This window comes from Cryptomeria japonica, unplaced genomic scaffold (assembly GCF_030272615.1).
Source record: "Cryptomeria japonica unplaced genomic scaffold, Sugi_1.0 HiC_scaffold_44, whole genome shotgun sequence".
Classification (NCBI taxonomy): domain Eukaryota; kingdom Viridiplantae; phylum Streptophyta; class Pinopsida; order Cupressales; family Cupressaceae; genus Cryptomeria; species Cryptomeria japonica.
Genome location: NW_026728866.1, coordinates 395,701 through 421,903, shown reverse-complemented (window position 1 = coordinate 421,903; position 26,203 = coordinate 395,701). Strand labels below are relative to the sequence as shown.

The window sequence follows — 26,203 nt, the reverse complement described above, 5'->3', positions numbered from 1 at the left end:
TCTAATTTGAACTTTTCAATCACGGGATTTGTTTGACAAAACCACCAAGGACAATATAAAATTTGGATAAATATGCATAGTAAATTCTCGATACTATCCATATGGATAGATACGCGTGAACTGTTCTTATTCTATTTCAAAGACAATATCTATAAATAAGTGCAACGATTGCAAATACATCACAAAACATTCATTCGAAGAAGAATTAGACTGGTTAATCACATTCAGTATGGAGAAATTATTTCTTCTGATTTCATGCCTGCTGATGTTTACACATCAATTCTGTTCAGAAGCAGCAACATCTAATCCGGGTGGGTAAAAACTTTTGTTTGGAATCAATATAGTTGTTTCTTAGCATAGGATTGTTTTTGACATTGACGATTCTGTGTGCAACTGCAGAGTACCCATATTCGTTTATGACAGCAGATGCTCAAAAGGCAGCTTCAAGATCATATGATTACATTGTGGTTGGAGGAGGTACAGCGGGATGTCCCCTGGCAGCAACTCTCTCACAGCACTACTCTGTTTTAGTATTGGAGAGGGGAGACTCTCCTTACGGAATTCCCGATGTGGAGGATTTCAGAGGGTCTCCCACAACTAATCCCAAAGTAGCGCAGGGGTTTGTCTCAGAAGATGGAGTGCAGTTGGTACGGGCGAGAGTTTTAGGAGGCGGATCAGCCATCAACGGTGGAGTCTACAGCAGGGCGAGCACTGAATATATTCGGAAAATAAAGTGGGATGAGAAACTTGTATATGAGTCATATGAATGGGTAGAACGGTTGAATGCCTTCCAACAATACAAGCTTTCTACTTGGAATTCTGCTACCAAGGATGGGCTTCTTCAAGCTGGAGTTCTTCCTTACAACGGCCACACTTTCGATCATTTGGTTGGCACCAAGATCAGTGGCTCAATCTTTGACGAGAATGGAAAGAGACATACAGCCGCAGATCTACTCCAGTATGCAAATCCAGAAAATATTGTAGTTCTTCTCAATGCTACTGCCAGCAGAATACTCTTCAGTTTCGGATCAGGTACCAATTCATATTTTGCTTTCAGAATTCCCCTACCCTACTTTACTTTGATGAGTATTCCTTTTATTCTTTTACAAAATATTCAGAAATATATTTCATATATCCATCTATGTGTATGCATGTAATATTATCAACAATCTATATTGCAGGAAAGCCAAAGGCTAGCGGAGTGGAGTTCAGAAGCAATAATGATGGTCTCATTTATCAAATTTCACTTAACCAATTGTCAATCAATAGTGAGGTGATTTTGTCAGCAGGAAGCATAGGTAGCACTCAACTTCTCCTCTTAAGCGGAATTGGTCCAAAAAGACAACTCAAAGAAATGAATATTCCTGCTCTTTTAGATTCACTTTTTGTAGGTAAACAAGTTCAAGATAATCCTAGTGCAGCCTTTACTATAGTATCCTCGAAACCACTTGAAGATTCTTATTCACAATTAGCGGGCATTTTAGGCAATTCCCAAAATTACATCGAAAGTGGTAGCCTTGTCCAACGGAATAATGGTACAAATACACAATATTTAGGTGTTCTTGATATTAAGTTGGCATTTCCCTTATCAAGGGGTGATCTTTGGCTTAAAAGCGTAGACCCTCGAGATAACCCCTATGTTCGTTACAACTACTATTCACACTCTCTTGATCTACAAAGATGTGTGAAAGGTATAAAAGTAATGGTTAATCTGAGTATGTCATCTTCTATCCAAGAGTTTGCATTTACTGATAGTGGAAATTCCAAAACACTCCAATTCCTTGGAATAGCATTACCAAAGAATCAATCAAATGATGATGCCTTGGCGAAGCTTTGCAAAGAGGCACTAGGGACATTTAACCATTATCATGGAGGTTGTCAAGCTGGTTTAGTGGTTAATGAAAGGTATCTGGTGAAAGGTGTTGATAATCTCAGAGTTGTGGATGGCTCAATTTATAAGGATTCCCCTGGTACCAACCCACAAGCCACAACCATGATGCTTGGAAGGTATTTATTTTTATTAAAAATTTTATTGCATTATTTCTTTTTCGATTCTCACAAAATATAACATTAACAATACATTTTGATCATGCAATATGTGCAGGTATATGGGAATTCATATCCTTCAAGAACGCACAATCTCTTAAAAATATGAGAAGACCATGTTGAAATAATTGGCACGCTTGTTGTGCTCACATTCATTTATCATAGAACTAAATAATACCAAACATGGTAATGTTTTTGATAAAGTGTGAAATTGTAAATAATTCAATTTTACCTCTCATTTCCTATCAATATAAATATTTTCCAAGATAGCACATTGTTATGAAATTTACAAGAATAAATTTAATTTGAGCTTTGATTAACTTTCATACAAAAGTGCACTTTCTTTTTTAATTGAATTGATATTATAACAAAAATACATGTTCCAAGGTTTTATGAATAAAGGAATGCATAATTTTTCTTATAATTTATTGTTATATGATGATGTAAATGTAGAAGTGTTTAATTTGGTATTTACTTTTTACACTATATAGTACTTCTTTTTTTGTTTTGTTGGCTTAATTATAAGTTATGGTGAGATGTATGTTTTTTAAGAAAATCATGTTAAATAAATTTACGAAATGAACATGTGAAAAGGATAAAATTATTACAATATCACTTCTTGGCCAAAATGTTTGTGCATAACATAACTAAAATGAATTGTACAATAGTATGATCACAAATTCTGCATACCCATGCCATTTGTCATTTAGTTTTATGCCTATTTTGAACAAATATATTAATTCAAATACCCAATCGCAAATGACACAATAGTGTGTGAATTTGGGCTCATTTTACTAGCCTCATGACCTATTTGTAAACACAAATATCTATATAAACCTAGCATTAAATAATATATTGACAATAGACACACCACTAAATTCATTTTACCTACATTGTTATCTCACTTCTCTAAACATATACCTCCATTTCGGTTCTTTCTACCTAGATCTAACTTATATTCTATATCAAGGCAACTACATAATTGTAAACTTGTCTCTTTCCAATTTGAATTTAAAATTTCATATTTTTGGTACATCAACCTCCTTTGTCCATGTAAAAGTAAAGATCTACGCTAGAAGCATTTATGAAAGAATTGTCAACTTCACAAGCTAAAAGTGATATTTATATTTTAAATTTCAAATTAACTTGAAATAATGAAGAAATTTTAACGTAAGTTATGTTTATAATTTTTATTTTTATAAATATTAACATGATATATTTTTTAAGAAATTTTAGAATAAAATTTGAATGCTTAATTACACACACACACACACAGATATATATATATATATATATATATATATATATATATATATATATATATATATATATATAGATATATATATATATATATATATATATATATATATATATATATATATATATATATATATATATATATATATATATGGGTCAATGGAACGTCACAAAAAAAGGAGAAACACATTTTCAAGGAAGAGTATCCCAATACTTATAATTGGATCGCAATGGTGTTCCACATAGTAAATTTAATATTTTCCTCTTGGGAATAGTTTATAAGGTTACAAGTCCATGCAAAAAAAATTATTTTTTTGGCAACTATATTATAGATGGATTTAGTTTGATGGAGATTGACTCTTTCATCCAACTTGTCTTTGATAGAGGTAGGTCGTTTACAATAGTTTCTTCATTTCTTAATGCCACGGATACGGATAAAATATGTTCCATTCAATAGTGCTATCTTTAATGCTCTATCTAAACTAAATTGGTGAAGGTTGTTCCATTCGATAGTGCTTATGAAGTTTGGAAATGATTGAAAAACATAGGTATGAAGGAAATTATAGAGATAAACTAGCTAACATGCAGACTGCAATATGAGAACTTAAGGATGAAAGAAGGTGAAGACATAACAAGTTATTTTCAGAATGTTGACGGTGTAGTGAATGACATCAAAGATCTTAGCGACACCTTGGATGATAAGGATATGATGGAAAATATTATGAGGACTTTACTAGAGTGTTACAATGACAAGATTTCTTCCATTGAAGAAACTTATGATCCCTCCAAGTTCACCAGGGAATGATTGTATGGCACCATGACTACATTCGGGATGAGGAAGTTTGGCAAAGACAAAGCAATAACTGAGATAGCCTTTGAAACCCCAAAAGATATGGATGAAAATTCAGATGATGCGATCCTAGATGAAATGGAAGCAAAAATTTGTAAGAAAGGTAAAGAGAGGAACCAACAAGTATAAAGGTGTGTTACCTATTAAATTTTTTAAGTGTGGAAAGATTGGTCATTATGCATCTAGATGTCCAAACAGAGGAACAACACAAAAGTTTAAAGAAAATAAAGAAAATTCAATAAGAAATCCTATTATGTTAAAGATGATGTTGGTATTTCCGATGATGAGTCAGAAGTGTTGGCATTGGATTGTCATTGATGTGAATAGATATAGTAGTGGGTGGAGATGTAGGAGGATTAGTGCCCCAGAGGAAGATTAGATTCATTGAGATGGTGGTGTCTCATACTAGCAATTAGTTGAGTAGATTTGATTGTACATGTGCTAGTTGTACAAGCATGTAGCTAGTAAAGGCATTTAGTCTAAGGCCACAAAGAAGACAATTGGGAGTTTTCTTGGTCGTGGAATTAGACAAAGAAGACATGGGTCATAAAGTGGTGAAGGCATTGGACAAACTGGCCTAGCTCAGAAAAAGTGTAGTTGCAGTAATACATAATACATCGTGTTAGTGACACAATGTTACAGGGATAGTATAATACATCATATTATCACTATCATTGTTTTGTGGTCAAAACTCCACATTGACCAAAGGTAGTTGGGTATGTGCAAGTTCATGGTGGGCCAAACATGCCCTTAAGTGGCAATGAAAAAAACAAAACAGAGTTAGGCAACTTGACATAAAAATTTGAATAAGCTACCAACATTATTTCAAAAATATGTAAGAATAGAATTTGTATCAAATTCAATCTGGTTTCTAATCTAATAGTTCTTTTTAAAAAAATTAAAAATCTATTTGAATAAAATTTGAAATTTCAATGCAGCAGTACATAAATTTGAAGGAAAAGGTAAGAAGCGAGTGTCTGTCAGACCATCCTAATCACAATCAAATCATAAAAATATTTTATAATATTTTAGTATAAGTAGGAGACTCATGTCTGGATGTGATACATAATTTTTTGTATTTTTTTTTATATAAATAATTAATTATGATTTTTTTAATATAACTTTTTAAAAACATAAAACACTCGTATGTTTGAGCACCATAACTTGGTCAAAACTTTATGAAATTCAATTTTTCTTTTTTCTAATCCTATAATATATAAAGAATAGAATGTGACGCATGTTTCTGATTCAAAAAATGTGATACCGTTAGAAATTTATAGATATTTTTCAATCGACCTATCAATCAGAACTTTAGTAAGAATATCACCACTTTTTGGCCCCTCGTGGTCCTACACATACCCAGTTGTGAAACTGTGACAAGAGATAAGAAAAGTGCATAACAAACTATGTTTGGGATTACCGCTATTTCACAGGTCAATGTTTTCAGCTAACCAAGCTAGTTGCGAAACTGCAACATGAGAAAGTAGAAGTGCATAACACGTGGAGAATGTTATCCCTATTTTTCGATCAACTCTCTGCATTGACCAAAGGAAGATATGAAACTGTGATAAGCACATAACACGCAATTTCACTATTTCATGGTTCAACTCTTGGCGTTGACGAAGGTAGCTATGAGACTGTGAAAAGGCATGTGTATCAAATGAGATCTTTTAGTCTGAACATCAAACAAGAAGAAGAGAAAATGTTGGGTAGATTTGTAGCTGAAAATATATTTTCAAAAGTAGAGGTTGGATGAAAAGTCAAATTTTATTGCAGAGATTGTTGAGAAAAGAAAGAAGAGTATTTAATGTGGACGCCTGCAAATCTGAAATGAAAAGACAAGAAGAAAAAAATTTGTAGCTGAAACTCTTTATTTTTTAATTTCTCTTTTGGAGGGAAAACTGGGTGTGCCTTTATTAACAAAAAAGAAGTGAAGTAAGTAGGCGTCAAACGAAAAACAAGAAGAGAAAGTGCTGTTGGCATGAAAGTAAATAATCTCTACAAGAGTGAAGGAAAGAGAACAAATAATCTCTACAAGGCTACTAGAATGGAGTTCACAAGAATTAATGATGCCCTAGCTTATCAAGTGTCACTTAATCAATCGTAGACCAATAGTGAGGTGATTTTTCCAACAAGAAGCATAGGTAGCCCATAAATTCAATTCTTAAGTAAAATCAGTCCAAGAAAACAACTTAAAAAATTCAATATTACAATTCTTTTAGATTTGCCTTCAAAAAGAAAACATGTTCAAGATAATACAAGTACAAGATTCACTATAGAATCTCGAAAACCACTTTAATTTGCTTATACATCGGCAGTGAGCATTGTAGACAATTCACAACTCTACATCAAGAGTTTTACCTTTATCTAAGAAAGTAATGCCACAAATATAAAACATTCCGCTTACGTAAGGTTTATCCTTTATGCTAACTGCTCATTATACAAGGGAATAGACTATTTATATTTATTTGCCCGTGAGCTTGAAATCATTTTAAGCGGAGGCCGACGTTAAATTCTTTAAATCTCAAAAAAGTTCAAGATAATCCTAGTGATGGCTTCACTATAGTATCCTCAAACCCACTTGAATATTCTTATACACAAGTAGTGGGGATTTTAGACAATTCATAAAATTACATCGAAAGTGGTAGCCTTATCCAATGGAATAATGGCACAAATACACAATATTTAGTTGTTCTTGATATTAAGTTGGCATTTCCCTTATCAAGGGGTGACCTTTGGCTGAAAAGTGTAGATCCTCGAGATAATCCCTGTGTTCGTTACAGCTACTATTCACACTCTCTTGATCTACAAAAATGTGTGAAAGGTATAAAAGTAATGGTTAATCTAAGTATGTCATCTCCTATTCAAGAGTTTGCATTTATTGATAGTGGAAATTTCTGGAAACACTTCAATTCCTCAGAATAGCATTACCAAAGAATCAATCAAATGATGATGCCTTGGCCAAGCTCTGAAAAGAAGCACTGGGGACATTTTACCATTACGATGGAAGTTGTCAAGCAGGTTTAGTGGTTAATAAAAGATATATGGTGAAAGGTGTTGATAATCTCAGGGTTGTGGATGGCTTGATCTATAAGGATTTCCTTGGTACCAACCCACAAGCCAAAACCATGATGCTTGAAAGGTATTTATTTAGCTTAATAATTTAATTGGATTATTTATTTTTTAATTCTCTCATTATATAACATTAACGGTACATGTTGATCATGCAATATGTGCAGGTATATGGGAATTCATATCCTTCAAGAACGTACAATCTCTCAAAATTTTGAGAAGACCATGCTGAAATAATTGGAACACTAGTTGTACTTTCATTCATTTATCATCTAGAACTAAATAATACCAAACACGGTAATGTATTTGACAAAGTGTGAAATTGTAATTTCAATTTTACCTCTTACATCTTATGAATATAAATACTTTCCAAGATAGCACATTGTAATGAAATTTACAAGAATAATTAAATTTGAGTTTCAATTAGCTTTCATACAAAAGTGCACTTTCTTTATAAATTAAATTCATATTATAACAAAAATGCATGTTGTAAGGTTTTATAAATAAAGAGATGCATATTATGAGGATGTAAATGTACAAGTGTTTGATTTGGTAATTATTTTTTACACTATATAGTACTTACTTTTATTGTTTTGCTGGTTTATTTAAATGTTATGGTGATATGTATATTTTTTAAAAGATAAATTATTTATCATATTAAATAAATTTGCAAAATCAACATGTGAAAAAGATAAAATTCTTAAAATATCACTTCTTGGCCAAAATGTGTGTGCATAGCATAAGTAAAGTTAATTGTACAATAGCATAATGGAAAAATTTTCATACCCATGTCATTTCTCATTTAATTTTATCCCTATTTTGAGCTAATATATTAACACAAATACACAATCACAAATGACACAATGTTGTGTGAATTTGGGCTCATTGTACTAGCCTCATTATCTATTTCTAAGCACAAATATCTCTATACATTTATCATTGAACAATCTATTCACAATAGACACAACACTAAATTCATTTTAACTACCCAACTATCACACTTCTCTAATCATATACCTCCATTTAGTTGTTTCTACCTTGATCTAACTTGTATTCTATATCAAACCAAGTACAAAATTGTACGCTTGTCGCTTTCTAATTTGAATTTCAAATTTCACATTTTTGGCAAAACAACCTCCTTAATCTATGTAAAAGTAAAGATCTATTTTAGACACTTCTATAAATGAAATTTCAATGTAGGTTATGTTTGGTGACACTTATACTGCATTATTTTTCATGTAAAACCCTAGATTTCCATTTTTTGAATACCAAACTCGAGTTATAATCCCTATAATTTCCAAGATGTCACATTTGATACTTGAATGTAAATATGGTGGACTTTTACATCATTTATATACTGTACAAGACAATTGATCTCCTCAAAGGTGTAGTTGCACAAGAAGGAAATTTGAATATGATCGGTGTACAGTTGGTACTGTAATCATCATTGTAGCACATCCCTATAACCCTTTTAAAGTTACACATGAAATTGCATTTCCTTGGAGCCTTTCTAATGTTGGTTGTCATGCAACCCAATGAGACATGATACAAATAAAGAAATGTATATAATCAAAATAGGGATCCACTATGCAATGGGTGTGTTTTGGGTTAGATTATGTGTTTAACATTTGTGGTTATATTTCTTCTAACTATTTAGGGAATTCTCCATTGATTTATTAGAGATAGAAGTGAAGGCCATTTTATCTACCTCAATAATTCATTAAAATGTTCCGTATATGATTATAAATTGGTTAAAAGCTTCCCTTGAATTTGATATCCATGGTGCTTAGTAAGAGGTATATATTTTGGGATTCAAAACTAAAAAAAAATTGTGACCAACACTATCAAGATCTAATAGATTTGGATAGACGGAAATGTGCTCTAGTTAGGACAATGGATCCTTCAGGGTATAACTTTTATTCTCCCTATTTTTATACCCTACAAGAGTGTATAGTTTAGGTTATCCCTTAGTGTGCTGAAATCCCTATTTATACCTCATAAAAATAAAATAAATTAACACTTATTTTTTACCCCCAAGATCACCCTAGAATGTGAGGGGAGAACACACACATGTAATAGTTTGGAATTGAACTTAGACACTTGGTAATTATAAAACCCAAATCAAAGTGTATGGTTAATTTAACTCCTCAAATTCAACTCTAATAAAGTAAGAAAATATATGATACACATTAAAAAAAAGGGGGGGTTTGATAAAAGTAATATTCTTCTAATGTTGTATAAACCATAAGTTAGTATTTTTTAGTAAATATCTATGTCATATGAACCTACAAGTTATATTTTGAGATATCTTCAATATAATCTAATTCATAACACCAAAAAATTTAGTCGTGCAATTACCTAAAACTAAGGCTAGAAAGATAAAGAAGTGACATATTTACCAACATATAGGGCATATATGGTAAAATAGGCACATGTATCACAAAATTAGCACATACAATATGGAAGTTGTAGAAATATCATAGACTAGGAAACATGCATTATAAATTATGCACAAGTTCCAAGGAAATTCACATGTGTCATAGTTGCGTTTTTGCCTTCAAACTAACCCCTGACTATGTAAGCCAAATGTTAAATCTTACAATGGAAGAAAACATGCATTAGATAATATCCTAATATAACACACAAGAAGGAGAGCATTAGAAAAATAGTGATGAAGCCAAATGATAAATAAATAAAAACAAGAAACACTAACAAAATACCTAACAAATGACAATAAAACAATAATGAAGCAAAAACCACCGAACAAGGAAAAACTAGAAATTAAAAAGGAACAGCTTAGGATAAAACCTTAAAAAAAAACCTACATAGAAATCATGTTATCACAAGAAATGAGATAAAAGGTACAAGTCGTCATGGCTAGAAACAACCTAGCTCAAGCAAATGAACAAAATGGCACATCAACCAAACATGCAAAGGAGCTAAAGGGGGTATAAGCTATTATTTTTAAAATAATATTAATGAAACTAGCCATCCATGAGAACAAGCCGCTATAAAGGAGCCTTTTTTAAATTATATGCAAATTAGAAGGAATGTTTTGTAAAGTAAATGTTGATAGTGGTTACAAAAGAAACATCAATTACTAGTAAATAAATATTTCTTAATGGGTTTGCAAATGGGTTTATATAAAAATGAGATCATATGTGATGGTACACCTATGGATGCATCTCATCTCTTGTTGGGAATGTTGTAACACTTTGATGTGTTTAATACCCTAAAAATTTACTAAGGTGAATCCCAATCGAAAAACCAACTAATTTTCTTACGCGAATCCCACTCCATCTTGAAGATTCCAAATTTCTTTATCTACACAAAATATGCCATATTTTCCATCAAACCATGGGAGATGACCTCCAAGCCATAGGACTAAAGATAGGCCACCCCTAAGTTGGAAGACTAGAGATAAACTAGGTTACACTCAAGCACACTCATCCAACATGCAAAATAAAGGGAAACATCATGAATACACCCTTCCAAGACCGATAGCTTCCATCCAATTTAGCCCATTCTTCTAATAATACCAAGGGTACTCATGCCCCTTCCTTCCATAATGTCTATGCACATATACTACCAACACATTTCCTTTCATATGAACAAGGGGTACTCATACCCCTAGAAATTTAATACCCAATCCTACAAAACATGCACTAAGGGTACTCATACACTTTCTATTGCTTGCTCTTCATGAGAGGAGTTCTCAACCAGCTATATTGGTCGCTCCTCTCTAAGCCTCAAGGTTTCTCTTCCCTCCCAAGGGTGACCATTTCCTTCACACCCTCGAAAACACAACACCAACATTTGCAATGCATGGGATAATGTAAAAACACACATACACATGCTCGCTAAACATTAACACATTCACAATGCATGAGATAACACAAGAATACATTTGATGTATGCTCACTAAAAAATTGTGCATTGTTGTATATCTACAACATTAAATTAACAAGGATTTACACATTGTCATATATCTACGACATTAAATTAACAAGGAGTTATGTCCACCTACCTCCAACTATTAGTATTCAATGTGCAAAAATAAGGCCCTCTAACTTTTTGCAATCTCCTCCTCTTTCTCTAGCACCCCCCAAGCAAGTATACTTTCAAACTTAAAAACCAAAATCATAAGCCTCCTCTCTCCCTCCAGCCTCTTCTTAACTCCCTTTTCCCGTTTCTTTGAATTCCACATTAGTAGTGGAACGTGACAAATGTCACCTGCTCGTTCTTTTACATTTCCTTTCCCCAGGAGCTGTAACTTTCCTAAACTGGGATTTTTTTGGAGAAATAAGGTTGTTCTTAGGGTCTATTACATATGAAAGTGAAGGGAGATATTTGATCGGTTACTCTACCCCACAACTTCTTGCAATAGATGTGGTGCTACCCATACAAAGATGCAACTTTTGCCACTATGCAAAAAGTTAGTTTTGAAAGGAGCTATCATGTCTAAGAAGGTAGTTTCTATCCTTGGTTAGGTCCCCAACCCATTAAAAGTAGAAAAACTATACATCCCATATTCCATTTTCCCCTTCAAAATTCTTAATTCTTTGGAAAAGGTAGTTATAAAATCAATTACACATTACAGACTCAAAGAAATTGCACTTGTTAAGACACTTGGCACATGATGATTCACACATCTACGCCTTGGTAATCTTAAAGAGGCAAATCTCATAATGATTCCATTGTTGCAAAGATAACTTTCTAATGGGAGGTGACAAGAACATAATGGAACCTACCTCCTATGAGAAATGGGAAAAGAATAGAGGGCTATGGATGGAGATTACTGATGGGGTCCTTGTTTCATATCTTGAGAGGCTTCATGGCAATGATCTGAAAGTGACAGAGGATTTTGTGAATGGTTTGGAGAAAGGCATCCTCACGATGTTTGGAGTGGAGTTTAGAAATGATGAAACCTTTGTTGCAGAGATATCTTCTTTGCAGATTTAAGGCAACAATTTCTATAGAGAAATGAAGGCGGTGAAAGAAGCCATTGCGGCTTTCTTTGACAAAGATAGCGAGAGGAAATGGGTGAAAAATATGAAGGACGGCGACTATAACAAGAAGGACCTGAAATTACTTTGGGCGGAGATGGCCGCAGTGATTATGAGGTACATTACTCTTGATGGATGTTATGCCAGCATTTTCTCTTACCACTTTATTATATTAAACCATTTAGGGCACAACAAAAGAATTTCTTTGTCTTTCTATCTATTATCTTCTCTTGAAAATAGCTTGGTGAATCATGCCAAAAATGGTGATAACCCTGTTCTGCATGAGTGATGCAAAGGCTCATGTCCATGACTAAAATCATCCCTTCATATCAGGTTCAAACACATATAAATTTATTTTGTAGCAACACTCACCTAAACACACCTCAAACACATAGGTTTTCTCAAACCACTAGGCTACACAAACCACCAAAAGTAAACATCAACTTCACAAACTCAATCCAATCCTCGGAATACATTTCATTAGGCTAATTACATATGTCTAAGGAAAAATTGAGACTCAAAAACACACAGACTTCGCCAAACCCTTATATCCTACTCACACAAACCACTTCCCTATGAGGATGCAACTTGTCCATAAACTCATGTCACAATGCCAAACTCTACAAGTCAATACCTTTAGACACTTTGGAATTATAATTTTCACATTAAAAGATGACACATGGCCACCAAGAACATAAAAAAATCATATAATAGTTTTTTGCAACATTCTCGTAGCAGTAGTGACCGGAACTCACATAGACATGGTAGTTTTTAGAAATTGACTCATTTGACCCCTAAAGTCATAAGATGAATTTTTCTGATAAGAAGGAATTTTGTTCACAACATAATAATATATCCATACAAGAAGTTTCAAGTCCTTATTCTACCATACGTAGTTGTACCAACACATTTTCTAACTATAAATCTGATAAACCATTTTCTGAACAGGCTGCTTTCACAAAAATGATCATAACTTGGTCTTTTTTAGATTAAATTCCATCAGAATTGAAAAAACTGAAAGTAGACTCAATTTTATTTCCATACATGTGACATTTTAACAATAATCCTTGCATAAAAAATATTACAAAGCTTTGTAACACACAGGAATCAGATTTTTACCAAACTCTACCATTGTCAAATAAGCATTTTGACATCATTTTGCACATGCCAACCTTAACTTAAGACCCTGAAACCAAAAAAAAATGAAAATATTTGCTATTTTCCTCCATTCCACCAAATATTATCCTTTGATCAACATGAAATGGAGGTTTATTACATTTCCAAAGTCATGGTTTACCCTACCTAGGGTTTTTAATAGTTTTTACAAAATTTGGTATATCTCTTCCAAAACTTAATGACAAGAAATGAAACCAAAACCAAAATATTGTGGATTCACCCCTATATCATTCTCAAGTGATCTCAAATGCTAATTAATAATTTTCCAAGAAGAAAAAACAACTGATATTAGACTGTCACATTGAGAATACTCAGAAAATTGCAGGAAACCTCAAAGTTTTATTGATTTTCTTCTTTCAATACACACCAACCCCTCATGATCTTACCATCCCTGGTTTTATAAGCCTTTTACAACCTGTTTTGATAGCTATAAATAAAACCCAAACCCCAAATTACAAGATTCGGGGCCACCAAATATGAAGAAGTCTAAAACTGGAAAAATTGGGAAACCAAGGGAAAGTAGAAGGAAATAAAGCTAGAAATCCCCATTAACATTGAACAGGGGGAACAGGGGGATACCCAAAATATTCTTATTTGGGTACTCTCCTTAGCAGCACTGTCAAAAGCCAGGAGAATTTCTTTCTTTGGGTCAGTAAGGAGATTAATTTGTTAAAGGATGGAATTAAAGATATCATTAAGAATTTCACTGAGACGCCCATAGAAAGAAAGACGGATAAAATTCTCTGAATGACACAGGAACACAAAGAAGATGTAAAGACCATGAAAACAGATCAGGAATCGAGGACTCGTCAGTTGGAGATTAGCTTATAAGAAATTAAGGGTAATCTGAAGAACCTAGTGGATATCAGCAGGGAAGCCATGAATAACAGTGTTCGGGGTCTTTAAAAGGTAAATGAGATGATAGTGGATCAAAGAGCTTAGTCCAACACAAGCATTCCATCCTTTTACATCAAACAGAAGAAGAGAATCTAGGAACCAAATTTGCAGGGTACGAAACTTCAAACCACCACAGGTCCCTATACAAGGACTAGAAGCAAGAACCAGGAGAATAATACCTCCAAGGTTCATCATGGATGAGCTTGAGGACATCAATAAGAGGGTGAATCAAAAGATATCAGAGATGAAGTAATCTCTGGTTGAGTGAGTTTTAGGTTTTTTCTTGTTCTATTCTTTTTGTGTTGTTGTGTGGGCTTGGCCACTATTTTTGTGGTTCTTATGTCATTGGTTAAAAACTGGTTAGCGACTTCTTATTTCTTTGTGCTCTTTAAATTTGGATTTGGGGTTCCTATAAAACCCATTTACTCAATCAAAAAAATCCATCTATAACATTCACAAGATAAGATGCCACTTGTATTTATAGGGACAACCTCACCTTATAACTATTTATATAGCAACAATAGGATTATATTTTAATTATAAATTGTCAATAAGTTAAATTAACTCGCATAATTGTCCTATGTGTGGACATTACAAGTCCCAAAAAAAATTCTCATCTATAACTATTCAATCTAGTTAGAATATGTATCAAATTGATGTGAAAAGTGTCTTCTTGAATGCGAATGTGGATGAAAAATTATATATGGTGTAGCCTCAATTTTTTAAAGTTATAAGATGTGAACATCTAGTTTGCCAATCAATTTGGCCTCCTACGTTATTTCCTAAGAGTTGAGTTTTGATAATTTGATTTGAGCATCTTTACAATTCAAATTATATACACCATCAATCTTTTGGAGCATTTTGGAATTGCAAATTGTAAATCATATTCTCCAAGTATTGAGATTGAGTTGAACCTGTAAAAATAGGTTACAACTCCCTTATCAGTCAAGAGCAGCAAGCACAACCTCAAAGGTCATTTTCATTTTGCTGGAATGAAGTTGTCCTTCCTAAAGATGAATACTTTGCTTGGAGGATTCTAACAAATGACAAATTAGTCAAACTTGGGATTGTTGATCCTTTTTGGTGTGTTTTTTGTGGGTAGGCTCAAGAGGGTGTGGATCACCTTCTATTACAATGTTCCTCTGCACAGTCCTGTTGGGCTCACATCGTTAATAAGTTGAATTGGTTTTCTCTCTTATCAAGGAATCTCTAGGATATATTCACAAATTGGCCTTCACTCTATCATCAATCATTTTTTTCTTACATTTGGAAATTCATCCCTCCTGTGATCACTTAGTGGGAAAGAAACAAGAGGATCTTTAGAAAGGAACTGTCAAGCTTATCTCGGGTCTTGCAAAAAATTAAAACTTCTATTTTAGAAGTAGTACATGCATATGTAGAAAAATCCAAATCAATCAACTCTTCATTTTCAGATTGGGATTAAAAAATCCTTCAATCCTAGGAACACATTAATCTCCCTTTTACGAAATGGCTTAATGCCTTCAAATATGATTTATAATGACCTCAAATGGTCCCTTGGACCTTATAGAACCTTAACACAACATTGAAAACAAAAAATAAAATAAAAAATTTCATGATGCTTTTCAAGGCCTAGGTGTTGCTGAACCAATGAGGGGCTAATCATGCTCACCATGGAATATGCTAAGGATCTTGGGGTTAAACCCTCACGACCGGTTAAACCCCCCAAATCTCCCTCCAACAATGTTGTTCATTATGTGTCGGATACGAAGATGGACGAAGAAGATTCTGGTATGGCTATGGAAGGGTGAGAACTCAATGTCTCGGATGATTTGATATACCGTCCCTCTCAGGAGGAATGCCCCCAATGAAATATTACACCTGGCACTGGAAGAAACAGAAGAAAAAAACACCCCATATGGGCTGCCAATAAGTATAAAAACCCAAACCCCAAATTGCAAGATTTGGGGCTGCTGAATATGAAGAAGTCTAAAACTAGAAAAATTGGGGAAACCAAGGAAAAGTAGAAGGAAATAAAGTTGGAAATCCCCATTGACATTGAACAAGGGGAATGGGGGCTACCCAAAAAGATTCTAATTTTTTTACTCTCCTTAGCAGTGCTGTCAAAAGCCAGGAGAATTGCTTTCTTTGGGTCAGTAAGGAGATTAATTTGTTAAAGGATGGAATTAAAGATATCATTAATACTTTCACCGAGACGCCCATGGAAAGCAAGATGGATAAACTTCTCTGAATGACACAGGAACTCACAGAAGATGTAAAGACCATGTAAATAGATCAGGAATCAAGGATTGGTCAATTGGAGATTATCTTGAAAGAAATTAAGGGTAATCTGAAGAACCTAGTGGATATTAGCGCTCGGGGTCTTAAAAAGGTAAATGTGATGATAGCGGATCAAAGAGCTCAGTCCATCACAAGCATTCCCTCCTCTGTCATCAAATAGAAGAAGAAAATCCAGGAACCAAACTTGCAGGGTACGAGACTTCAAACCACCACAGGTCCCTATACAAGGACTAGAAGTAGGAACCAGGAGAATAATACGTCCAGGTTTATCATGGATGAGCTCGAGGACATCAATAAGAGGGTGATTCGAAAGAATTCGGAGATGAAGTAATCTCTAGTCTAGTGAGTTTTAGGTTTTTTCTTGTTCTATTTTGTTTTTTGTTGTGTGGGCTTGGCCACTGTTTTCATGGTTGTTATGTCATTTGTTACAGACTGGTTAGCGACTTCTTGTTTTTGTTGTGCTCTTTAACTTTGGGTTTCGGGTCCTTGTAAAACCCATTTATCTCAATCAAAAAAAATACATCTATAACATTCACAAGATAAGATGCCACTCATAGTTATAGGGACAACCTCACCTTATAACTATCTATATAGCAACAATATTAGTATATTTTAATTATAAATTGTCAATAATTTAAATTAACTCGCATAATTGTCCTATGTGTGGACATTACAAGTCCCAACAAATTTTCTCATCTATAACTATTCAATCTAGTTAGAATATGTATCAAATTGATGTGAAAACTGTCTTCTTGAATGAGAACTTGGATGAAAAATTATATATGGTGTAGCCTCAATTTTTGTAAGTTATTAGGTGTGAACATCTAGTTTGCCAGCCTATTAGGCCTCCTACATTATTTCCTAAGAGTTGAGTTTTGATAATTTGATTTTAGCATCTTTACAATTCAAATTATATACGCCATCAATCTTTTGGAGCATTTTGGAATTGCAAATCGTAACTCATATTCTCCAAGTATTGAGATTGAGTTGAAGCTAGAAAAATATGTTACAACTCCCTTATCGGTCAAGAGCAGCAAGCACAACCTCAAAGGTCATTTTCATTTTGCTGGAATGAAGTTGTCCTTCCTAAAGATGGATGCTTTTCTTGGAGGATTCTAACAAATGACAAATTAGTCAAACTTGGGATTGTTGATCCTTTTTGGTGTGTTCTTTGTGGGTAGGCTCAAGAGGGTGTGGATCACCTTCTATTACAATGTTCCTTTGCACAGTTCTGTTGGGCTCACATCATTAATAAATTGAATTGGTTTTCTCCCTTATCAGGGAGTCTCTGGGATATATTCACAAATTGGCCTTCACTCTATCATCAATCATTTTTTTCTTGCATTTGGAAATTCATCCCTCCTATGATCACTTAGTGGGAAAGAAACGAGAGGATCTTTAGAAAGGAACCTTCAAGCTTATCTCCGGTCTTGCAGAAAATTAAAACTTCTATTTTAGAAGTAGTAAATGCATATGTAGCAAAATCCAAATCAATCAACTCTTCATTTTCAGATTGGGATTAAAAAATCCTTCAATCCTAGGAACACATTAATCTCCCTTTTACAAAATGGCTTAATGCCTTAAAATATGATTTATAATGACCTCAAATGGTCCCTTGGACCTTATAGAACCTTAACACAACATTGAAAACAAAAAAGAACATAAAAAATTTCATGAGGCCTTTCAAGGCCTAGGTGTTGTTGCACCAATGAGGGGCTAATCATGCTCATCACGGAATATGCTAAGGATCTTGGGGTTAAACCCTCACGACCGGTTAAACCCCCCAAATCTCCCTCGAACAATGTTGTTCATTATGTGTCGGATACGAAGATGGACGAAGAAGATTGTGGTATGGCTATGGACTGGTGAGAACTCAATGTCTCGGATGATTCGATATACCGTCCCTCTCAGGAGGAAGGCCCCCAATGAAATATTACACCTGGCACTGGAAGAAACAGAAGAAAAAAACACCCCAGATGGGCTGCCAGTATGTATAAAAACCCAAACCCCAAATTACAAGATTTGGGGCTGCCGAATACGAAGAAGTCTAAAACTAGAAAAATTGGGGAAACCAAGGGAAAGTAGAAGGAAATAAAGTTGGAAATCCCCATTGACGTTGAACAAGGGGAACGGGGGGTACCCAAAAAGATTCCAATTTTTGTACTCTCCTTAGCAGTGCTGTCAAAAGCCAGGAGAATTGCTTTCTTTGGGTCAGTAAGGAGATTAATTTGTTAAAGGATGGAATTAAAGATATCATTAATACTTTCACCGAGACGCCCATGGAAAGCAAGATGGATAAACTTCTCTGAATGACACAGGAACTCACAGAAGATGTAAAGACCATGAAAATAGATCAGGATTCAAGGATTGGTCAATTGGAGATTATCTTGAAAGAAATTAAGGGTAATCTGAAGAACCTGGTGGATATTAGCAAGGAAGATATAAATAATAGTGCTCGAGGTCTTAAAAAGGTAAATGTGATGATAGCGGATCAAAGAGCTCAGTCCACCACAAGCATTCCCTCCTCTGTCATCAAACAGAAGAAGAAAATCCAGGAACCAAACTTCCAGGGTACGAGACTTCAAACCACCACAGGTCCCTATACAAGGACTAGAAGTAGGAACCAGGAGAATAATACGTCCAGGTTTATCATGGATGAGCTCGAGGACATCAATAAGAGGGTGATTCAAAAGAATTTGGAGATGAAGTAATCTCTAGTCGAGTGAGTTTTAGGTTTTTTCTTGTTCTATTTTGTTTTCTGTTGTGTGGGCTTGGCCACTGTTTTCATGGTTGTTATGTCGTTTGTTACAGACTGGTTAGCGACTTCTTGTTTTTTTTGTGCTCTTTAACTTTGGGTTTCGGGTCCTTGTAAAACCCATTTATCTCAATCAAAAAAAATACATCTATAACATTCACAAGATAAGATGCCACTCATAGTTATAGGGACAACCTCACCTTATAACTATTTATATAGCAACAATATTAGTATATTTTAATTATAAATTGTCAATAATTTAAATTAACTCGCATAATTGTCCTATGTGTGGACATTACAAGTCCCAACAAATTTTCTCATCTATAACTATTCAATCTAGTTAGAATATGTATCAAATTGATGTAGCCTCAATGTCTTCTTGAATGAGAAATTGGATGAAAAATTATATATGGTGTAGCCTCAATTTTTTTAAGTTATTAGATGTGAACATCTAGTTTACCAGTCAATTTGGCCTCCTACATTATTTCCTAAGAGTTGAGTTTTGACAATTTGATTTTAGCATCTTTACAATTCAAATTATATATGCCATCAATCTTTTGGAGCATTTTAGAATTGCAAATTGTAACTCATATTCTCCAAGTATTGAGATTGAGTTGAAGTTGTCAACTTCTGATTAATCATTGTCAGTCAATGAATCGCACTATAGACAACTGATGAGTATATTTAGACTACATCTTTACTTTCTTGTTATCTATCTCTCCCATTCTTTGTCAAATATAAAACTCTCATTGGATATTTGCAAAAGATGTTTTGCAATATGTCCAAAGTACTCTTGACTTTGGCATACTCTATCAAAGAATAAAAAAATGTTTTGACTGGGTAGGCAAACTGTAAATTATATATGGTGTAGCCTCAATTTTTTTAAGTTATTAGATGTGAACATCTAGTTTACCAGTCAATTTGGCCTCCTACATTATTTCCTAAGAGTTGAGTTTTGACAATTTGATTTTAGCATCTTTACAATTCAAATTATATATGCCATCAATCTTTTGGAGCATTTTAGAATTGCAAATTGTAACTCATATTCTCCAAGTATTGAGATTGAGTTGAAGTTGTCAACTTCTGATTAATCATTGTCAGTCAATGAATCGCACTATAGACAACTGATGAGTATATTTAGACTACATCTTTACTTTCTTGTTATCTATCTCTCCCATTCTTTGTCAAAAATAAAACTCTCATTGGATATTTGCAAAAGATGTTTTGCAATATGTCCAAAGTACTCTTGACTTTGGCATACTCGATCAAAGAATAAAAAAATGTTTTGACTGGGTAGGCAAACTGTAAATAGGCAAGATGTATGGTCAATGGTCAACAACTGGCTGAACCTTTTCATTTGGTTCAAGAGGGATTTCTTGGATAAGTAAGCTCTGACAAGTAGAAGCTTTATCCTCTATTAAAGTTGAACAAAACAATTGTAAGTGCCAATTGTAAAAAACATTGATTACACAAAACTGTGATAGATTTACAATTGCCTCGAAATACTTTGATTCTCTATGATAATCAAAGATTACTGACATTTTTGAGTAATCCTCTACTTCAACCAAACATATTAAGATTCGCCATCACTATATTCGACAACTAATGGACTATGAAGACATTTCTCTATTTTTTGTTCTAAGAAGCAAAGCACCAATTTAATGGCTAAACCACTTGGTCCTGGTCACTTTCTTAAATTTCAAATCAAGATTGTTTATTATTTATTCATTAAGGGTACTAAAATATGTATATATTTTATGAAATAATGTAGTTAAGTAGATTTCCTTTAAAAGGTTGTAGTGAAATCATTATAGCCGAGAAATTGCCAAAGCATATTGTAACTGTAAAGAGAAGTATCAGAACAAGGTAGTTTTCCTCCCATATTCATCGCCCAGGTACTGTGCAAGCAGTAGCTAAATGTACTGGCACTAAGATGGCTAGATTTCATTCCTTTTTTATTAGATCGTCATGGGCCGTTTGAATAGAGAAATTTTTTGGAATGCTAGTAACATTAATATGAATGGTACTGTGAAGTATATCAGGTACTGTGCAAGCAGCAGCTGAATGTACTGTCACTAAGTTGGCTAGATTTCATTACTTTTTTATTAGATCGTCATGGGCTGTTTGAATAGAGACGATTTTTGGAATGCTAGTAAAATTAATATGAATGGTACTGTGAACTATATCATATGCTCAAAAATACTTACCGAATTCAAATAACTTGCATGAATTATTCATATGGCTCCATTCGTATTGAATAACTGTGATCTTTGTTGGCATGTCATCGAGGACACAAATGGATGTTGCGTGGTAGAATAGGAAAGCATTGTTTCATGATCCATAGCCCAAAAGAATTTTTGGGGGAAGAATTGACAAATTAAAAGTATAAGATTTTACCAAAAAATAAGGGAATTAAATGTGAAAAAAAATGATTTGAAAAACCATTAAAAAATGCTGAAAAAAAAGGGCAAAAGTTATTTGTTTTCTAACTGTAAAGGTATTTTCATATCATAGAGATATAGAGAGAAAAGTAAAATGGTGAGTTTAGTCCATGAATTGTCCAAATAAAAACACTGTTTAAAATAACAAAATATAATGTAGCACGTAAGCTTTGCTACTGAATGATTATTTTGTATATTTTGTATGAAATTGATAAAGCTATTGCTTAATGTTATGTGAGTAAACCTCTAGTCTTATTGTATAATGTGAATGCATTCCAAACTGTTATTTTCCCATGCAAGGAATTAATTTCTGATACATAATGTAGTTTGGGTGTAATAAATAGATTGTTTTCCCTATAGATGTCTATGGAGATAGGGTGGCATTTACACTAACTCTTCCACCCAATAAAGGAAGTTAGCTCCCAAAATGAGAATAATTAATTTTAGGAAATTTGTAAGTGGATTTGGAATGTGTACACATAGTAATTGAGATTTCTTATTCTTCTTGTTCAAGTATGTCACATTTGAAAAAGGAAATCATATCATTACTTTGGGAGATAGTGAAAAATAAAACAAAATTGGCTATTAAAATTATGATCAAGGTTCTTTGTTTGATTAATTGATAGTTGAGTGCAATGTATCACACCTTGGAGAAGTCCTTTATTTCATTTAAATTACAAATAATTTAATATTTGAAAAATCATTGATAATATTTATTTTTTTGTGAACAAAAGTGATAATTAGGTGTTTAAATTTTCTTGATATTTAAATAAAATAATTGTTATATTATTTTTTTCAACATCTTCTTTTTTGTTAATACTTAGGCTAGTATTTCATTCCATCTTTTATAAATATTGGTAGGTAAGAAGTCAAATCCATTATACTTTACAGAGCATTTTCACAGTGGAATCTTTTATCTTCATAAATTTATCTTTGTAAAAAATAATACTATCTAGAATCTATATTGCAAGAAAGATTAAGGCTACTAGCATGGAGTGCACAAGAATTAATGATGCCCTAGCTTATCAAGTGTCACTTAATCAATTGTAGACCAATAGCGAGGTGATTTTGCCGACAAGAAGTATAGGTAGCCCATAATTTTTCCTGTAACGTAAATTAAATCCAAAAAAACAACTTAAAAAATTGAATATTGCAATTCTTTTAGATTTACCTTCAATAGAAAAACATGTTCAAGATAATACAAATACAAGATTTGCTATAGAATCCCGAAAACCACTTGAATTTGCTTTTACATGGATAGCGGACATTGTAGACAATTCACAACTCTAAATCAGGAGTGGTAGCTTTATCTAACAAAGTGATGCCACAAATATAAAACATTCCACTGACGTAAGGTAACGTAGCTCATTATACAAGGGAATAGACTATTTATATTTATTTGCCCGTGAGCTTGAGATCGTTTTAAGCAGAGGCTGACGTAGAATGCTTCAAATCGTACTAGATCTTCCCATTTATCATTCTACACTACGTGACTATCATCTCATGATAACAATCAATGTCAATTAAAATTACTTTGTATTTGACTTGCGGGCATATGATAAAAATGTCTTCCACCAGAATATTTTTCAAACAAATTAAATGCTTTTGTGAGTTGGTGAGTATGAAGATGTAGAAGGATTGTCATTGACAAAATTGCGCAGTCAAACCATATAATTATTACGAATGAAACGGTCCAGCCATGTTGGATTTCCACTGTTTTTGACAGGACTTGTTCAAAGACTCTTATGGAAACGGTCCATTATAGTATATTATATCATCATTAGACAATAAAGAGTTAGAGGCCAACAAATAGGAACAAGTTTCTACCTTGCACTTTTGGCTTTATACTTGACTAAGGTGGTTATCTTAGAGGTAAAAACAAATGAGAAATGAAAACAACATGCCTTCAAAAAAACCATAAGTAAACCCGAAGTATTTTATGCTCAGACTATAAAGCACAATTCACAAAGGAAGTGATGCAACTTAGGAGTAGATATTTTTCTTTCAAGAAAATTTTATCTAAATTAGACAAATTTAATAATAACAAGGATTTTTGGCCCTTTTCGTTGTAATGGCATAGTTCATTTGGCCTCAATATATGCTAGAAATTATTAGTATGTTAGATTTAAAAAAATTAATCTTCAAACCCTTATAATTTTTCCCTTTGGTGTCTAATAAGATAAAATAAAGGATAAATTTAACTTTTTCAGTCACTCTAATCTCAAAAGTAAGCTTATATTTTCTCGGGTTGAGGGTTTTGATTATTTTGAGACCTTTGCTCCTATAGCCAAGATGGATTCCACTCATCATGAACTTTTCATTGTTCCATATTAGGGTTGGTTAGTGTATCAATTGGAGGTGAAGAGTACTTTCCTACATGGTGATCTTCAGGGGGAGACATGTATAAAGGAGTCTTTGGGCTTTGTGTGGGATTCTTATCTTGTTTTTAGAATACATTATTCATTATATGGTCTCAAACAATCTAATAGAGCTTGGTATGTGAAGATAGACAGTTTCTTGCTTGCTTCCAGATTTACTAGGTGTCACTCTAATCCCACAATTTACATTCAAAGGCATGGGTAAAACTTCTCATTCTTGTTCTCTATGTGGATGACTTGATTCTCACATAGAGTTCTCTTATCATGATTGAAGATACTTAACAAGATTTGATGGAGTTTTTTGACATGTCCAGCTTTGTCTATTGCATTACTTCCTTGGTCTCCAAGTTCATCAATCTTCTGCAAGTATTTCTACCTTCCAATAGAAGTATGCTCTTGATTTTCTTCAAAGATTTTGGATGGTTTATTGCAAGCCAATCCCTACTCCATTTTCAGTTAGGTATTGTGTTGTCTACCAGTTGTACTAGTCCATCAATTGATGCTACATTGTATCAGCAGTTGGTTGACAACCTTTTGTACTTAACACATTTAATGTAGGTAGGAACAATGTAATGTGCAAGGGACCGAGTGATACCCCTAATGTGTAAGGAACGCATGGTAAAAGATGTCATGTGAGATGCATGATGTCTCCAATGTGAAAAATGTATGAATATAAATCCAAGAATGGAATAAAGAGGAAGACATGATGCCCCTAAATGTAAGGATGTGACCTTGAATATGAAACTAGAGGGAAGGTATGATTTTTCCCCGATGAATGGATTAATGCCAAAGATATGTCAAGTGGAATGCAAATGGTATAAAGGATACACTTATACAGAATAGTGATATAATAAAGTAGGGTCAATAAGTGACTCTACAAGTTGAATGTATCAATCTAGAATAAAAATGTAAATTATAAATAATCTTGGTATAGAGATGTAGGACCGATTTAAGTGACTTTATAAGTGATATCAATATGGGATTAGTATTCAAGCTCTAAAAAACATGATTTAACAATGTAGGGTCAAAGCCTACAAACTAATCAATAATGGGAAGGTGTAGGCCTTGTAGTAAAATGGGATACATAGAATATATAGGTGAATCAACGCAAACATGAACTATGATAAGGAAATATAATAAAATATAGTGGTAATTTAGTGATAATATATGTAAAAACCAAGAGTGGATATAAAAATTTTAAGGTGAAAATGTGTGACCAACCTAGCTGGTGGATAAAGGCAAGAGGGAAATGTCTACAAATTAAATATATGGAAAAATATGTGAATAAGAAAAAATTCAAAGAAACTTTTTAGCCAAAATCAGTCCCCCTAAGACACCTCAACTGGGGAAGACCAAGTGTGTGAAAAAATATAGAAAGTGAAATGGGCATTAAAGCACAATAAACCTATGGTAAGTAAGAAAAGTCTAAAATGAAAAAGTAAATAGGAAAAATAAAAAAGATATAAAGGTAGAAAGGAAATGTAAGTGATAGGTATATATGGATATAAGCTTAAGTGATGCTCATAATGCTTATAATCCATTAAAAAACAATTTGGGTGCCCCCTTTAACACAATATATGTTGTCTCATCTTATAGATCATCTTTATATGGCCAACAAAATCATCTATTTCGTCAATTCATGTTCCTAATATTATTCTTGTTTTTGTCATTTCCTTATAACCCATTCATACTTATTAACACGTGGTTATGGTGGAATTTTCACCATTTGATGCTCTACAACTTTCTTTTCTTTCAACTTATTATTTTGCACACGGAACTTGAGTATTTCTTATATTGAGTCTTCCTTTTTTTTGGTATATGGTGTACAATTTTAGGCCCTTATTACTTTGTTTGTTGTTTCATCGTTTATTTCCTTTGTAAAACTTGAAACATAGCCTATGCCAAAATGGGAGCTTTAGAGCAAGGTATGGACATCCATCAAAATTAAGGGGTGTTATTTTTAGTTGACTAGAAAATTGCACTTGTTAAGACACTTGGCACATGATGATTCACACATCTACACCTTGGCAATCTTAAAGAGGCAA

General features: G+C 33.4%; 1 protein-coding gene across 1 annotated transcript; it reads left to right on the top strand.

Moving 5' to 3' along the window:
- Nucleotides 1–229: 229 nt before the first annotated feature.
- LOC131862536 (protein HOTHEAD-like) lies at nt 230–2,147 on the top strand. The gene is made up of 4 exons (XM_059215010.1): nt 230–311; nt 400–1,032; nt 1,182–2,007; nt 2,105–2,147. Exons 1-4 carry the CDS (start codon nt 230–232, stop codon nt 2,145–2,147), a joined length of 1,584 nt encoding a protein of 527 aa, XP_059070993.1.
- The last annotated feature ends 24,056 nt before the right edge of the window (nt 2,148–26,203 follow it).

Bases quoted from the DNA above. Each gene is read 5' to 3' on its own strand.
- LOC131862536 (XM_059215010.1), top strand. From the start codon at position 230: ATGGAGAAATTATTTCTTCTGATTTCATGCCTGCTGATGTTTACACAT. The intron at 312-399 runs GTGGGTAAAAAC...GTGCAACTGCAG, and splicing joins AGCAGCAACATCTAATCCGG to AGTACCCATATTCGTTTATG. The intron at 1,033-1,181 runs GTACCAATTCAT...TCTATATTGCAG, and splicing joins ACTCTTCAGTTTCGGATCAG to GAAAGCCAAAGGCTAGCGGA.